At 45.2% G+C, this 17,957-nt stretch overlaps 1 protein-coding gene across 2 annotated transcripts in view; it reads right to left on the minus strand.

The window, feature by feature from the left end:
• The window catches only part of sncb (synuclein, beta), a 43,630-nt gene extending 27,662 nt beyond the window's left edge, over positions 1-15,968 (minus strand). For both annotated transcript variants that reach the window (XM_084146738.1, XM_084146737.1), the window contains exons 1-4: positions 15,911-15,968; positions 12,973-13,114; positions 4,811-4,840; positions 100-185 (exon numbers count right to left, since the gene is read on the minus strand). In XM_084146738.1, coding sequence (XP_084002864.1) covers positions 100-185; positions 4,811-4,840; positions 12,973-13,093 — 237 coding nt within the window. In that variant the 5' untranslated portion in view covers positions 13,094-13,114; positions 15,911-15,968. The remainder of the gene's footprint in view (positions 1-99; positions 186-4,810; positions 4,841-12,972; positions 13,115-15,910) is intronic.
• Positions 15,969-17,957: the final 1,989 nt, after the last annotated feature.

Raw genomic sequence — 17,957 nt, forward strand, 5'->3', positions numbered from 1 at the left:
GGTGTGTATGTGTGTGTGTGTGTTTGTTTGTTTGCAGTGTGTGTGTGTTTGAGATGTGTGTGTGTGTTTGAGATGTGTGTGTTTGTGTGTTAGTCGTACGTTCATGTCAGAAGGGAACTCGTCCTTCTTCCCCAGGCCGGTGGCAGCAGCGATGTTTCCCATGGCTCCACCAGCAAGGTCCTTCGCTGCAAGAACACACACACACACACACACACACACACACACACACACACACACACACACATTATTAACACACACACATTAACACACTCATTATTAACACACACACATTAACACACTCATTATTAACACACACTCATTAACACACACATGTTATTAACACAAACACACACATTATTAACACAAAAAACACACATTATTAACACAAACACACACACACACACACATAATTAACACAAACACATTAACATGCACACACACACACATTATTAAGACAAATACATTAACATACACACACACACACATTATTAACACATACACATTATTAACACACACACCAAACGCACACACACACGTTAACACACACACACACATTATTAAGACACACACAGCACATCCCCTGATGTCCTAGTTCTCTAGTACCCTTGTCTTTAAGGCCTTATATATCTTTACCAGTCTAATCCTGTTTAGTTCGATGTCCTAGTTTGTCTCTAAGGCATTATGTATCTTTACCAGTCTAATCCTGTTTGGTTCGATGTCCTAGCTTGTCTCTAAGGCCACCCACCGCTTCCAAGTATTCTACTCGCTAATCTTCAATCTTTGGTTAACAAAGTCGACAAACTACGGGCAAAGATTTCTTTCCAGAGACACATCAAGGCCTGTAACATACTCTGTTTAACGGAAACATGGCTCTTTTGGGATATTCTGTCGAAATCGGTCCAGCCAGATGGGTTCTCAGTTCATCACACAGACAGAAATAAATATCTCTCCGGGAAGCAGAAGGGCGGAGGTGTGTGTTTCATGATTAACGACTCATGGTGTAATTGTAGTAACATAGAGGAACTCAAGTCCTTCTGTTCACCCGACCTAGAATATCTCACAATCAAATGCCGACACTATTATCTCCCAAGATAATTTTCTTTGGTTATAGTCACGGCCGTGTATATCCCCCCTCAAGCCGATACCACGACGGCCCTCAAAGAACTTCACTGGACCTTATGCAAACTGGAAACCACATATCCTGAGGCTGCATTTATTGTAGCCAGGGATTTTAACAAAGCAAATTTGAGGACTAGACAGCTGAAGTTCTATCAACATATCAACTGTTGTACTCGCGTTGCTAAAATCCTTGACCATTGCTATTCAAATTTCCGGGATGGTTATAAGGCCCTCCCCCGCCCATCTTTCGGCAAATCTGACCACGACTCCATTTTGCTTCTCCCTTCCTATAGGTAGAAACTCAAACAGGAAGTACCCATGCTAAGGACTATTCAACGCTAGTCTGACCAATCGGAATCCACGCTTCAAGATTGTTTTGATCACGCGGACTGGGATATGTTCCGGGTAGCTTCCGAAAATAATTTAGACATATACACTGAAACGGTGACTGAGTTTATCAGGAAGTGTATAGGTGATGTTGTGCCCACTGTGACTATTAAAACCTACCCTAACCAGAAACCGTGGATAGATGGCAGCATTCGCGCAAATCTGAAAGCGCAAACCACCGCATTCAACCATGGCAAGGTGACTGGGAATATGGCAGAATACAAACAGTGTAGCTACTCACTCCGCAAGGCAATTCAACTGGCAAAACATCAGTATAGAGACAAAGTGGAGTCGCAATTCAACGGCTCAGACACGAGACGTATGTGGCAGGGTTTACAGACAATCATGGACTACAAAAAGAAAACCAGCCACGTCGCCGACACCGAAGTTTCGCTTCCAGACAAGCTAAACACCTTCTTCGCCCGCTTTGAGGATAACACTGACGACGCCCACTACCAAGGACTGTGGCCTCTCCTTCTCCGTAGCCGACGTGAGTAAGACATTTAAGCATGTTAACCCCCGCAAGGCTGCCGGCCCAGACGTCATCCCTAGCCGTGTCCTCAGAGCATGTGCAGATCAGTTGGCTGGTGTGTTCATGGACATATTCAATCTCTCCCTTTCCCAGTCTGCTGTTCCCACATGCTTCAAGAGGGCCACCATTGTTCCTGTACCCAAGAAAGCAAAGGTAACTGAACTAAATGACTATCGCCCTGTAGCACTCACCTCTGTCATCATGAAGTGCTTTGAGAGACTAGTCAAGGATCATATCACCTCTACCTTACCTGTCACCCTAGACCCACTTCAATTTGCTTACCGCCCCAATTGATCCACAGACGATGCAATTGCCATCACAATGCACACTGCCCTATCCCATCTGGACAAGAGGAATACCTTCTGAAAGAATGCTGTTCATTTACTATAGCTCAGCCTTCAACACCATAGTACCATCCAAGCTCATCATTAAGCTCGAGGCCCTGGGTCTGAACCCCACCCTGTGCAACTGGGTCCTGGACTTCCTGACGGGCCGCCCCCAGGTAGTGAAGGTAGGAAACAACACCTCCACTTCACTGATCCTCAACACTGGGGCCCCACAAGGGTGTGTGCTCAGACCCCTCCTGTACTCCCTGTTCACCCATGACAGCGTGGCCAAGCAGGCCTTCAACTCAATCATCAAGTTTGCAGACGACACAACAGTAGTAGGCTTGATAACCAACAATGACGAGACCACCTACAGGTGGGGGCTCTGGGAGTGTGGTGCCAGGAAAATAACCTCTCACTCAACATCAACAAAACAAAGGAGATGATCGTGGACTTCAGGAAGCAGCAGAGGGTGCATCCCCCTATCCACATCGACAGGACCGCAGTGGAGAAGGTGGAAAGTTAAAAGTTCCTTGGCGTACACATAACCGACAAACTGAAATGGTCCACCCACACAGACAGTGTGGTGAAGAAGGCGCAACAGCGTCTCTTCAACCTCAGGAGGCTGAAGAAATTTGGCTTATCACCTAAAACCCTCACAAACTTTTACAGAGCATCCTGTCGGGCTGTATCACCACCTGGTACGGCAACTGCACCGCCCACAACCGCAGGGCTCTCCAGAGGGTGGTGCGGTCTGCCAAACGCATTACCGGCGGAAAACTACCCGCCCTCCAAGACACATACAGCACCCGATGTCACAGGAAGGCCAAAAAGATCATCAAGGACATCAACCACCCGAGCCACTGCCTGTTCACCCCGCTATCATCCAGAAGGCGAGGTCAGTACAGGTGCATCAAAGCTGGGACCAAGAGAATGAAAAACAGCTTCTATCTCAAGGCCATCAGACTGTTAAATAGCCATCACTAGCACATTAGAGGCTGCTGCTGCCTATTGAAATCACTGGCCACTTTAAGAAATGGAACACTAGTCACTTCAATAATGTTTCCATATCTTGCACTACTCATCTCATATGTATATACTGCATTCTATTCTATAATATTCTACTGTATCTTAGTCCATGCCACTCTGTCATTGCTTGTCCATATATGTATATTTTCTTAAATCCCATTCATTACGTTTTGTGTGTATTTGGGTATATGTTGTGAAATTGTAAGATATTACTGCACTGTCGGAGCTAGAAGCACAAGCATTTCGCTACACCCGCTATAACATCTGCTAAACACGTGTATGTGACAAATAACATTTGATTTGATTTGATCCTGTTTGGTTTGATGTCCTAGTTTGTCTCTAAGGCATTATGTATCTTTACCAGTCTAATCCTGTTTGATTTGTTCACCAGAAGCAGGTCACACCCTTATTTTCTGACCAGGCTAACCAGAAGCAGGTCTCTGATCCAGGCTAACCAGAAGCAGGTCTCGGATCAGGCTAACCAGAAGCAGGTCTCTGACCAGGCTAACCAGAAGCAGGTCTCGGATCAGGCTAACCAGAAGCAGGTCTCGGATCAGGCTAACCAGAAGCAGGTCTCTGATCAGGCTAACCAGAAGCAGGTCTCTGATCCAGGCTAACCAGAAGCAGGTCTCTGACCAGGCTAACCAGAAGCAGGTCTCTGATCCAGGCTAACCAGAAGCAGGTCTCTGATCCAGGCTAACCAGAAGCAGGTCTCTGATCCAGGCTAACCAGAAGCAGGTCTCTGATCCAGGCTAACCAGAAGCAGGTCTCTGATCCAGGCTAATCAGAAGCAGGTCTCTGATCCAGGCTAACCAGAAGCAGGTCTCTGACCAGGCTAACCAGAAGCAGGTCTCTGGTCCAGGCTAACCAGAAGCAGGTCTCTGATCCAGGCTAACCAGAAGCAGGTCTCTGACCAGGCTAACCAGAAGCAGGTCTCTGACCAGGCTAACCAGAAGCAGGTCTCTGATCCAGGCTAACCAGAAGCAGGTCTCTGACCAGGCTAACCAGAAGCAGGTCTCTGATCCAGGCTAACCAGAAGCAGGTCTCTGATCCAGGCTAACCAGAAGCAGGTCTCTGACCAGGCTAACCAGAAGCAGGTCTCTGATCAGGCTAACCAGAAGCAGGTCTCTGACCAGGCTAACCAGAAGCAGGTCTCTGATTAGGCTAACCAGAAGCAGGTCTCTGATCAGGCTAACCAGAAGCAGGTCTCTGATCCAGGCTAACCAGAAGCAGGTCTCTGATCCAGGCTAACCAGAAGCAGGTCTCTGATCCAGGCTAACCAGAAGCAGGTCTCTGATCCAGGCTTAACTTGATTGTGACTTGGAAGAGACAAAGTATCTTACTGCTGTGATACTGTAGCACTGATGTCAACATCTGAACTAAAGACTTAACAATAAACAGTAAAGAGTAAACCTACCTGAACCAACACCATCTTTGGCCTTGGTGCCTGAAAATGGAGAACAAGACATGTGTTACCAGATTAAAATGCCACATTACCCCACCATTATCATGCATCATGTGTTACCACATTAGAATGCTACATTTCCCCTCCATTAACATGCATAATGTGTTACCACATTAGAATGCTACATTACCCCTCCATTATCATACATCGTGTGTTACCACATTAGAATGCTACATTACCCCTCCATTATCATGCATCATGTGTTACCACATTCAAATGCTACTTTACCCCCACCATTATCATACATCATGTGTTACCACATTAGAATGCTACATTACCCCTCCATTATCATACATCGTGTGTTACCACATTAGAATGCTACATTACCCCTCCATTATCATGCATCATGTGTTACCACATTCAAATGCTACTTTACCCCCAACATTATCATACATCATGTGTTACCACATTAGAATGCTACATTACCCCTCCATTATCATACATCATGTGTTACTACCTTCCAATCCTACATTGTCATACATAATGATAATGATCTCAATAGCGTTACCAGCTGATTCCTCTGTATTACACACACAGTAAATGAGGCATTAGTGTATAAACAACGCCTCAACATAAACAAACAGAAATGAAACATCTTCCCAGACTATATTAGCAGTTTCTGACCATTTCTAGAGGACAAACGTTCAACTTCAACCAGACCATTTACAGATGAAATAAGTCCCGTGCGAGTGTTTAGCCACAGCAAACAGCAGGTTTGATGTACTGCCCTATTAATCCTAGACCTTGGGGACTGCACCCTCCTTATCTTCCTCTGGAGATTTTACTGAAGTCTGCCTAGTCTGCCTTCACACACACACACACACACACACACACACACACACACACACACACACACACACACACACACACACGCACACACACACACACACACACACACACACACATACATACACACACACACGCACACACACACACACACACACACACACACACACACACACACACACACATATGCATTGACACACTACAACTCTGCCATGCATTACTTCTCATTTTCAGACCAGACAGACAGAGACCAGACAGACAGACAGACACCAGACAGACAGAGACCAGACAGAGACCAGACAGTCAGCCAGAGACCAGACAGACAGACAGACAGACAGACAGACAGACAGACAGACAGACAGACAGACAGACAGACAGACAGACAGACAGACAGACAGACAGACAGACAGACAGTCAGCCAGAGACCAGACAGACAGACAGACAGACAGCCAGACAGTCAGTCAGAGACCAGACAGACAGACAGACAGTCAGAGACCAGACAGACAGACAGACAGACAGACAGACAAAGACCAGACAGACAGACAGACAGACAGACAGACAGACAGATAGACATACAGAGACCAGACAGAGTCCAGACAGAGACCATACAGAGACCAGAAAGACCAAACAGTCAGACAGACAGACAGACAGACAGACAGACAGACAGACAGACAGACAGACAGACAGACAGTCAGACAGAGACCAGACAGACAGACAGAGACCAGACAGACAGACAGACAGACAGACAGACAGAGACCAGACAGACAGACAGACAGAGACAGAGACAGACAGACAGACAGACAGACAGACAGACAGACAGACAGACAGACAGACAGACAGACAGACAGACAGACAGACAGACAGTCAGACAGACAGACAGACAGACAGACAGACAGACAGATTGTGATATGGACCTACATTCATACAGTTTCCTGACTGTGTCCAGCTCGCTAATAATCACCTAAATGAAAGCTAGACACAGTCAGGAAACTGTATGAATGTAGGTCCATTATCATTTCTACACAGTTTCGATTAGGTTTCAGTCATTTTTAAGTATATTGAGTTCATTACCCCCCACCCCATCCACCTACACTGAGTGTACAAAACATTAAGGACACCTTCTAAGCATTTTAGTTGGATTTAACAAGTGACATCAATAAGGGATCGTAACTTTCACCTTGTCAGCCTGTGTCATGGAAAGACCAGGAGTTCCTAATGTTTTGTATAGTCAGAGTGTATCTCAGCTCATGCTGCTGGTATCCACTATATACACACTGTCCACCCGTCGTCTCTACGTCTGTAGCATTCTCTATACACGTCTCTGTCTGCAGCTAATCACTCAGCTCTATAGAAGGCAACATAAAGGCCTGTCACTGTCCCTCTGGTCCCCTGGAGACAGCCTCTCACTGTGTCCCTGACTCACAAGCTGTCACCAATACACTGACATACGGCATGATGGCCTGCTGTCCTCACCCCTCCTCCATTCACCATTGGTTAAGTTCCTCACCCCTCCTCCATTCACCATTGGTTAAGTTCCTCACCCCTCCTCCTTTCACCATTGGTTAAGTTCCTCACCCCTCCTCCATTCACCATTGGTTAAGTTCCTCACCCCTCCTCCATTCACCATTGGTTAAGTTCCTCACCCCTCCTCCATTCACCATTGGTTAAGTTCCTCACCCCTCCTCCATTCACCATTGGTTAAGTTCCTCACCCCTCCTCCATTCACCATTGGTTAAGTTCCTCACCCCTCCTCCATTCACCATTGGTTAAGTTCCTCACCCCTCCTCCATTCACCATTGGTTAAGTTCCTCACCCCTCCTCCATTCACCATTGGTTAAGTTCCTCACCCCTCCTCCATTCACCATTGGTTAAGTTCCTCACCCCTCCTCCATTCACCATTGGTTAAGTTCCTCACCCCTCCTCCATTCACCATTGGTTAAGTTCCTCACCCCTCCTCCTTTCACCATTGGTTAAGTTCCTCACCCCTCCTCCATTCACCATTGGTTAAGTTCCTCACCCCTCCTCCATTCACCATTGGTTAAGTTCCTCACCCCTCCTCCATTCACCATTGGTTAAGTTCCTCACCCCTCCTCCATTCACCATTGGTTAAGTTCCTCACCCCTCCTCCATTCACCATTGGTTAAGTTCCTCACCCCTCCTCCATTCACCATTGGTTAAGTTCCTCACCCCTCCTCCTTTCACCATTGGTTAAGTTCCTCACCCCTCCTCCTCCTCCTCCTCCTCCTCCATCCTCTCACCCCTCCTCCCTAACCCCTAGCTCTAATACCTCCCCTCTACCTCCACCCCTCTCCTCACCCCTCTACCTCCACCCATTTCCTCACCCCTCTACCTCCACCCCTCTCCTCACCCCTCTACCTCCACCCCTCTCCTCACCCCTCTACCTCCACCCCTCTCCTCACCCCTCTACCTCCACCCATCTCCTCACCCCTCTACCTCCAACCCTCTCCTTACCCCCTCCTCACCCCTCTACCTCCACCCCTCTCCTCACCCCTCTACCTCCACCCCTTTCCTCACCCCTCTACCTCCACCCATCTCCTCACCCCTCTACCTCCACCCCTCTCCTCACCCCTCTCCTCACCCCTCTACCTCCACCCCTCTACCTCCACCCCTCTCCTTACCCCCTCTTCACCCCTCTACCTCCACCCCTCTCCTTACCCCCTCCTCACCCCTCTACCTCCACCCCTCTCCTCACCCCTCTACCTCCACCCCTCTCCTCACCCCTCTACCTCCACCCATCTCCTCACCCCTCTACCTCCACCCCTCTCCTCACCCCTCTACCTCCACCCATCTCCTCACCTCTATACCTCCACCCATCTCCTCACCCCTCTACCTCCACCCATCTCCTCACCCCTCCCTCCAGTTCCTCACCCCTTATTTTTCCTCCTCCCTCCCTCCTCCCCCCTCTCCCCTGCCCCATGCAGGTCTGGTTGGAGGACCTCCGGACCACTACAGCCCAGGGTCCTGTTCAGTAGGAAAACATTTTGAAATAGAGTGAAAACGAACACAGATTATTATTTTTCGTTGCAAAACATTTGCTACAATGTTCCCTTATGAACGCGACCCTGAAAGGAAGATACAGGGCCTGTAGAAAGTCTGCACCCCCTTGAACTTCTTTTCACATTTTGTTGCGTTACAAAGTGGAATTGAAATAGATTTAATTGTATTTTTTGTCATTGATCTACACAAAATACTCCATAATGTCAAAGTGAAAAGAAAATTCTACAAATTAAATAACTAAAATATAGTCTCTGCATAATATTTACCCCCTTTGTTTAGGCAAGACTAAATGATACAATCTTCCCAGCTCTGCAGATTTTGCTGCGAAGAGACAGAATCATTAGATCATTTGTTTTGGTTCTGTCTATTTGTAGCTTGTTTTTGGACACAGGTCCAGGAATGGCTGAAGGATTGCAATATTTACCTGGAGCTAACCCTGCAGATAGCACTACATTTACATTTACATTTTAGTCATTTAGCAGACGCTCTTATCCAGAGCGACTTACATTTAATACTACTGGGTGATCTGAAAAGTCATAGTCAATCGATCAATAATATAATAATACTTTTTGCAAAATTGTTTATTTTCAATTTACAATCTGTAGTAACAATGAGATTAGAAAGGTTCAGAACTTTTGTAAAACATCACAGTACGGTTGAAAAATATATGGCAAATAGAAATCCAATATGGATGGTGTTAAGAGATAGATGGGAGGTGTTGAATGGAGCTGAAGGATGGGACTAATAACAACTAACAACTAATAACAACAAGATAACTAATGTAAAGCATACTGTGTCCATAATAAGTATATAGGTTATAGGTTGAGAGCTTTTGTGAAAGAGCACAGTTAGAAAGATATGGCATATAGAAGCAAAACGGATGGACATCATGAAAATGATTGGAGAGGTTGAGGGTAGAGGAAGTTCAGGAGTAAAAACAAACAAAATAGAATTATTGTAAAATTGACTGTGTCCATAAAATGTATATAGTATGTATAAGCTGGAAGTAGAGGCCTAAGCATTGTTGTTCACTAGTTTACTCCAATTAGGGAAGGGGTTGGAAAGTAATAAAGGGGAAAATATTTTTTAAAAGGATATGTATATGTGTATGTATGTGTATTTATATGTATGTATGTGTATGATTATTTGGAAGGCAATAAAAGTTCTACATAGAACCATAAATAATATGCCATTTAGCAGACGCTTTTTTCCAAAGCGACTTACAGTCATGCGTGCATACATTTTTTTTTTTATTTTTTTTTTTTTTTTTTTTTGTGTATGGGTGGTCCCGGTGATCGAACCCACTACCTTGGCGTTACAAGCGCCGTGCTCTACCAGCTGAGCTACAGAGGACCACGTATGATATTTGTAACCATATATAATATTACCCAGCATGCTCTATTGTAGGGACATTTTCAGAATTTTTGGTTTTAACTGTAATATCTGTGTTTTTGCGTGTACATTGATTGGTTGATTAATTTGATGCTACACAAAGATAAATAACATACAGTTTTATAAACTAATCCAATCTGTTAGTAGTTGGATTTATTGCACCCGTTACTGAGATGGCTGTTCCAGGTTAGATGATTGAGGTAGTCTCAGTGTTCAATCTTCCCTACCCTGACAGTCATTCTGGATGCAGGTTGCGGGTGAATACCATTCCACTTGTTGGATATCCTAACTCTGGCTGGATTCCAATAGGAATTACACATCAATTTGCAAGTCAGCATAATGTGACTTGCAGGCCGGATGTGGCCTGTGAACCAGGAGTTTCCTTACGGTATAACTAGGCCCTCAAAGAAAGGCCTTATGATATATGTCATGTATTGTCATAAATAATACAATTTTAAAGGCTAACAAGGCTGGTGGAACCATTCTAGGATTCTAGGATTCTAGGTTCTAGGAAGAACCCTCCAAAGATAAAATGGTTATTTGAAGAACCCTACATAGAGTGTTTTAGATAGAACCCTCTGCCAAGGGTTCTACCCAGTACCAAAAAGGGTTGCCCTATGGGGACAAACCGAAGAACACTGTATGGTTCTACATAGCACCTTTTTTTCTAAGAGCGCAGATGGCCAAAGTCACCATGACTTCCTCAACTGGGACAATATTGACCAATTGATTAATACGTTGATTCACTGATGTACCTCATACAATCAGGCATTGTGTACAGAAGAGATCAGACTCAGTCATGTTGTCAGAAAACCATTCGGAATCCCCTTGTCAAATATAATGTCATAATGTCATAATGTCATAATGTCATAATGTTATAATTCCTTCATTGTGGACACCCCTTCAGTGGATTCTGCTATTTCAGCCACACCCGTTGCTGACAGGTGTATATATAATCGAGCACACCGCCATGCAATCTCCATAGAAAAAACATTGGCAGTAGAATGGCCTTACTGAAGAGCTCAGTGTCTTTCAACATGGCACCATCATATGATGCCACCTTTCCGACAAGTCAGTTCATCAAATTTCTGCCCTGCTAGAGCTGCCCCGGTCAACTGTAAGTGCTGTTATTGTGAAGTGGAAACGTCTAGGAGCAACAACGGCTCAGCCGCGAAGTGGTAGGCCACACAAGCTCACAAAACGGGATCGTTGAAGAGCATAGCGCGTACAAATCATCTGTCCTCAGGTTGCAACACTCACTACCGAGTTCCAAACTGCCTCTGGAAGCAACGTCAGCACAAGAACTGTTCGTCGGGAGCTTCATTAAATGGGTTTCCATGTCCAAGCAGCCGCACACAAGCCTAAGATCACCATGCCAAGCGTCGGCTGAAGTGGTGTAAAGCTCGCCGCCATTGGACTCTGGAGCAGTGGAAACGCGTTCTCTGGAGTGACGAATCACGCTTCACCATCTGGCAGTCCAACGGACGAATCTGGGTTTGGCGGATGCCAAGAGAACGCTAAATGCCCGAATGCATAGTGCTAAATGTAAAGTCTGGTGGAGAAGGAATACTGGTCTGGGGCTGTTTTTTATGGTTCGGGCTAGAACCCTTAGTTACAGTGAAGGGAAATCTTAACGCTACAGCATACAATTACATTCTAGACGATTCTGTGCTTCCAACTTTGTGGCAACAGTTTGGGGAAGGCCCTTTCCTGTTTCAGCATGACAATGCCCCCGTGCAAAAAGCGAGGTCCAAACAGAAATGGTTTGTCGAGATCGGTGTGGAAGAACTTGACTGGCCTGCACAGAGCCCTGTCCTCAACCCCATCGAACACTGCAAGCCAGGCCTAATCGCCTAACATCAGTGCCCGACCTCACTAATGCTCTTCTGGCTGAATGAGAGCAAGTCCCCAAGGCAATGTTCCAACATCTAGTGGAAAGCCTTCCCAGAAGAGTGGATGCTGTTATAGCAGCAAAGGGGGGACCAACTTCATATTAATGCCCATGATTTTGGAATGAGATGTTCGACAGGCAGGTGTCCAGATACTTTTGGTAATGTAGTGTATCTATGAACACATCTTGTTCATTTGACAATATGCATATTTTCCCTGTACATTATGTCCATATCATAATGCCCTGCATATAATGTAGACTGCCACTGACAAACTCCTCCTTCCATACATTTTTTGTGTACAATCCACAGTAGCCTACAGAATGAATCCACAGTAGCCTACAGAATGAATCCACAGTAGCCTACAGAATGAATCCACAGTAGCCTACAGAATGAATCCACAGTAGCCTACAGAATGAATCCACAGTAGCCTATAGAATGAATCCACAGTAGCCTACAGAATGAATCCACAGTAGCCTACAGAATGAATCCACAGTAGCCTACAGAATGAATCCACAGTAGCCTACAGAATGAATCCACAGTAGCCTATAGAATGAATCCACAGTAGCCTACAGAATGAATCCACAGTAGCCTACAGAATGAATCCACAGTAGCCTACAGAATGAATCCACAGTAGCCTACAGAATGAATCCACAGTAGCCTACAGAATGAATCCACAGTAGCCTACAGAATGAATCCACAGTAGCCTACAGAATGAATCCACAGTAGCCTATAGAATGAATCCATAGTAGCCTACAGAATGAATCCACAGTAGCCTACAGAATGAATCCATAGTAGCCTGTAGTAGCCTACAGAATGAACCCACAGTAGCCTACAGAATGAACCCACAGTAGCCTACAGAATGAACCCACAGTAGCTTGGCAGGCGCTCTTGATATGCATGCATTATATTGAAGCCATGGACATCAGAGGGACCGGATAATCCAATTCAGATTGATTTCGGTCTTACGTTCTAAAGGTCGGTCTTACGTTCTAAAGGTCGGTCTAACGTTCTAAAGGTCGGTCTTACCGATAAACATGGCGCCTTCCTTAGTCTTTTCAGCCGCCAGCGCGGCTCCCTCCTTAGTCTTCTCCGCGGCCATAGCCATGCCGTCTTTGGCTTTGGACAACCCCTTCATGAAGACATCCATCTCGACCCTGGTACTGGAGATCTAGTGAGATGCAAAGGACCAAGAATCACCTTCCATGTAGTCGATTGTTAGCCTATAGTCCTATACCGTAGTAATGGGGTAGGCCTAGTACTAGTTACATGCTAACGGATAGCTAAATCGACTAAAAATGACAAATAAAACGGTATATGGTCCTGAAACAGAGCATTTTAATTATGTATGATTAATTATTGTATTATTATAGGCCCTGCCGTAGTTATATAACCTCCATGGTGATGGATAGCCAGCCCTGCCCTAGTTATATAGCCTCCATGGTGATGGATAGCCAGCCCTGCCCTAGTTATATAACCTCCATGGTGATGGATAGCCAGCCCTGCCCTAGTTATAAAGCCTCCATGGTGATGGATAGCCAGCCCTGCCCTAGTTATATAGCCTCCATGGTGATGGATAGCCAGCCCTGCCCTAGTTATATAACCTCCATGGTGATGGATAGCCAGCCCTGCCCTAGTTATATAGCCTACATGGTGATGGATAGCCAGCCCTGCCGTAGTTATATAACCTCCATGGTGATGGATAGCCAGCCCTGCCCTAGTTATATAGCCTCCATGGTGATGGATAGCCAGCCCTGCCCTAGTTATATAACCTCCATGGTGATGGATAGCCAGCCCTGCCCTAGTTATATAGCCTACATGGTGATGGATAGCCAGCCCTGCCGTAGTTATATAACCTCCATGGTGATGGATAGCCAGCCCTGCCCTAGTTATAAAGCCTCCATGGTGATGGATAGCCAGCCCTGCCCTAGTTATATAGCCTCCATGGTGATGGATAGCCAGCCCTGCCCTAGTTATATAACCTCCATGGTGATGGATAGCCAGCCCTGCCCTAGTTATATAGCCTACATGGTGATGGATAGCCAGCCCTGCCGTAGTTATATAACCTCCATGGTGATGGATAGCCAGCCCTGCCCTAGTTATATAGCCTCCATGGTGATGGATAGCCAGCCCTGCCCTAGTTATATAACCTCCATGGTGATGGATAGCCATACCGAATACAATAAGAACTGTCCATGGTGCTGAAAGAGCGCGTTTTAATTCTCTATTCTGAGTTATTTTTATTCGGTATGACTCGGTTATGGACTGTAGTTGATTGATTGACAGATTGTTCATATAAGGAAATCAGTCAATTGAAATAAATTCATTAGGCCCTAATCTATGGATTTCACATGACTGGGCAGGGGCACAGCCATGGGTGGGCCTGGAAGGGCATAGGCCCACCCACATGGGAGCCAGGCCCAGCCAGTCAAAATGAGTTTTCCCCCACAAAAGGGCTTTATTACAGACAGAGATACTCCTCAGTTTCATCAGCTGTCTGGGTGACTGGTCTCAGACGATCCCGCAGGTGAAGTAGCCGGATGTGGAGGTCCTGGGCTGGCGTGGTTTCATGTGGTCTGCGGTTGTGAGGCCGGCTGGACGCACTGCCAAATTCTCTAGAACGACGTTGAAGGCAGCTTATGGTAGAGAAATTAACATTGAATTCTCTGGCAACAGCTCTGGTGGACGTTCCTGCAGTCAGCCTGTCAATTGCACATCTATGGCATTGTGTTGTGTGACAAAACTGCACATTTTAGAGTGGCCTTTTACTGTCCCCGTCACAAGGTGCACCTATGTAATGATCATGCTGTTTAATCAGCTTCTTGATATGCCAACACCTGTCAGGTGGATGGATTATCTTGGCAAAGGAGAACTGCTCACTAACAGGGATGTTAACACATTTGTGCACAACATGTGAGAGAAACATTTCTGGGATCTTTTATTTCAGCTCATGAAAGGTGGGACCAACACTTTACATGTTGCGTTTATATTGTTGTTCAGTATATGTAACAAGCTTTCACTGTTTCCTCTTTTCTCTTTCGTTGTTTCCTTGTAATACCATAGCTGTCACTTTGTGTCTAGGCTGTCATTTAAAGCGATGACTGAAGAATGGGGATGGATAGAAGCAACGCCTCCCCGCCCATTTCACCGTAGGCTACGATAGCCGAATCCTCTGCCATAGAGCAGACACTATAGTAAAGGACGTTATTCACTCAACCGCCCAACAACTTCCTTCCCTTTCTCCAGTGGCTTCAAATATTCACACAGAGAGAGAGAGAGAGAGAGAGAGCGACAAAATATTTCAATGAAATAGTTAAATGGTTAAATGTGCACGCGCTCATTCATTATTACTCACTTTGTAATATTACTGTCAATGGCGGCGGCGAGCCGAGGACAAGACAGGAAGTTTGCATTTGAAACGGCGCCTGTCTGATGCACGTAAAGTCTATTTAAACAAGCGCGTTACATGACCTGGAATCTAGAGGAGCCCTGCTACTATATGTGGGGGAAGGGGAGAGAAGAAAAACGTCATCACAGTCACCAAGGAGAATATGTATTTTGTCAATAAATATGTATGACTACAGGGTAGAATACGACATATAACAAATATTTCGATTTTTTTTAAAAATCAAACACACGATTAAATCAATCATTTCGATGTGTTAATATTATTATAGTTATTAGGCTACTGTACCTTATAGAGAACGCTCATTCAAGGAAATTATGTGTCGAGTACAATTTTCTCATCAAATGCAACAATTGCACTTTCGGTCTTTCATTACACTGATTGAATTCAACGTGTTGGTTATCTTTAATTTACACGGATCAGTTAAATACATATTTGTAGCATTCAATAAGTGTAGATATGTTTTCCATACAACCTCCAACCCGTTTCTTCTTTCTCTCCACGCCAGACACAAATATCACAACAAACATCATGAAATCCACATATAAAACAACCTCTTACCTTTTTTACTAAAGTGACTTGTTTCCTTAAGGTTGTATTGCCCAGTTGATTGAAATATCGTCTGAAGGGGATCTGCTATCAGAGACGGATCGCTAGGTAGGTGGGCCTTCCTCTGTCGACCAATAGGGAGCGGCCGACCACGTAGCCCCCTTTTCATTGATCGCTCCAACAGCACCAGACTTTCTGCGGTCCAACGGTTAACTACGTGTTCTGCCGTCTAACGGTTAACTACGTGTTCTGCCGTCTAACGGTTAACTACGTGTTCTGCCGTCTAACGGTTAACTACGTGTTCTGCCGTCTAACGGTTAACTACGTGTTCTGCCGTCTAACGGTTAACTACGTGTTCTGCCGTCTAACGGTTAACTACGTGTTCTGCTGTCAAACGGTTAACTACGTGTTCTGCTGTTTAACGGTTAACTACGTGTTCTGCCGTCTAACGGTTAACTACGTGTTCTGCTGTCAAACGGTTAACTACGTGTTCTGCCGTCTAACGGTTAACTACGTGTTCTGCTGTCTAACGGTTAACTACGTGTTCTGCCGTCTAACGGTTAACTACGTGTTCTGCCGTCTAACGGTTAACTACGTGTTCTGCCGTCTAACGGTTAACTACGTGTTCTGCCGTCTAACGGTTAACTACGTGTTCTGCTGTCTAACGGTTAACTACGTGTTCTGCCGTCTAACGGTTAACTACGTGTTCTGCCGTCTAACGGTTAACTACGTGTTCTGCCGTCTAACGGTTAACTACGTGTTCTGCTGTCTAACGGTTAGCTACGTGTTCTGGGTGGTCGGATCGACGGGGATAATGGAAAATAAAGCTTTAATTCAAGAGAGCTCACCGTTTATGACAACCATCTTTTATTTTCAATGTTAGTCTCTTGTTGACTGCCACATTTGTGGAGCACTTATGAAGCCTGCTGTGGGCTATATCTCTGTCATTTCCCCCTTCCCAGTCCGTTGCCATAGGCTACACTATGTAATTAAGCGGATAGAATACAATGTATAGAACAGCTGAATCATTTCAATAATAATTAACTCTGATAAGTATTTTTTTTTTTTTTTTTTACCAAATGAAGGGCCTAGTAGTAACAACGCAGAACCTGTGATGTGACGTCCTGGATATTTCCTACACACGAAATCACCATCATCATCATCATCATCGTGACCATCACATAGTCTTTACCCCTTTAAAAGAGAATAAACATGACATAATTTGTTCTTATTTTCATTCGCAGAGCACGTGTCAGACAGACACTTAGTAGTAGTAGTATTAGCAGGCCTGCCTATTACAAGATTATTATCAATGTTTTGAAAATGTGCTCTGACTGAATATGGGTGAATAACGGATTATACTACTCTGTAGTTATGGGGAGATTCTGAGATTTGATTCGGATTTCTAGGTCCAAGCAAGAGGAGGCCAATACAGTGCGTTAGGAATAGACTGTCTATTTTCCTGAATTAAATGATATATGTGCGCTTGTTGAATTTGTTCAGCACGCACACCAAGTGAGGATGGGCAATTATATTCTGTGACTGCGCGAAACAGAGAGAGCCGACAGAGAGAAAGAGAGAGAACGAGGGCGAGAGAGAGAGGAATCTCCCTGATTCCCACATCAATTCCCCCGTTGTTTCTCTCTCCTCTTCTCTCTCTTTATGTTCCCCTTCTGGGGGCCTTATTGATTACTGTGACATTAGGAAACATAGAAAAGCTTTCAGGCAGTGCCCCAGGTGTGACTTTCAAACCATTGGACCAGTGAAGTATTGTCACCTGGCCATCCTTGGACACGCTGTTGATCACACGGATGGACAAGAAAACAAAATCACTTTTTCTATCTGCTAGCTTAACTTCCGTGGCCAGAACTGCGCTGTCCATGGTTCTGCAAGATATAAACTACTTACTCTATTGCTCGCAGGTTGCTTCTTAAAAAGGTATATTACTGATTCGCAGTTTGTGCAGAACCGATTATGCTTTTCACGCTGTCCATGGTTCTGAAAGTCAGTAAAGGGATCCCGGGTAGCGCTGTTCACCGTGTTGTAAAGTAGAACGTAG

Source organism: Coregonus lavaretus (genome assembly GCF_964263955.1).
Source record: "Coregonus lavaretus genome assembly, chromosome: 29".
Taxonomy (NCBI): Eukaryota; Metazoa; Chordata; class Actinopteri; order Salmoniformes; family Salmonidae; genus Coregonus; species Coregonus lavaretus.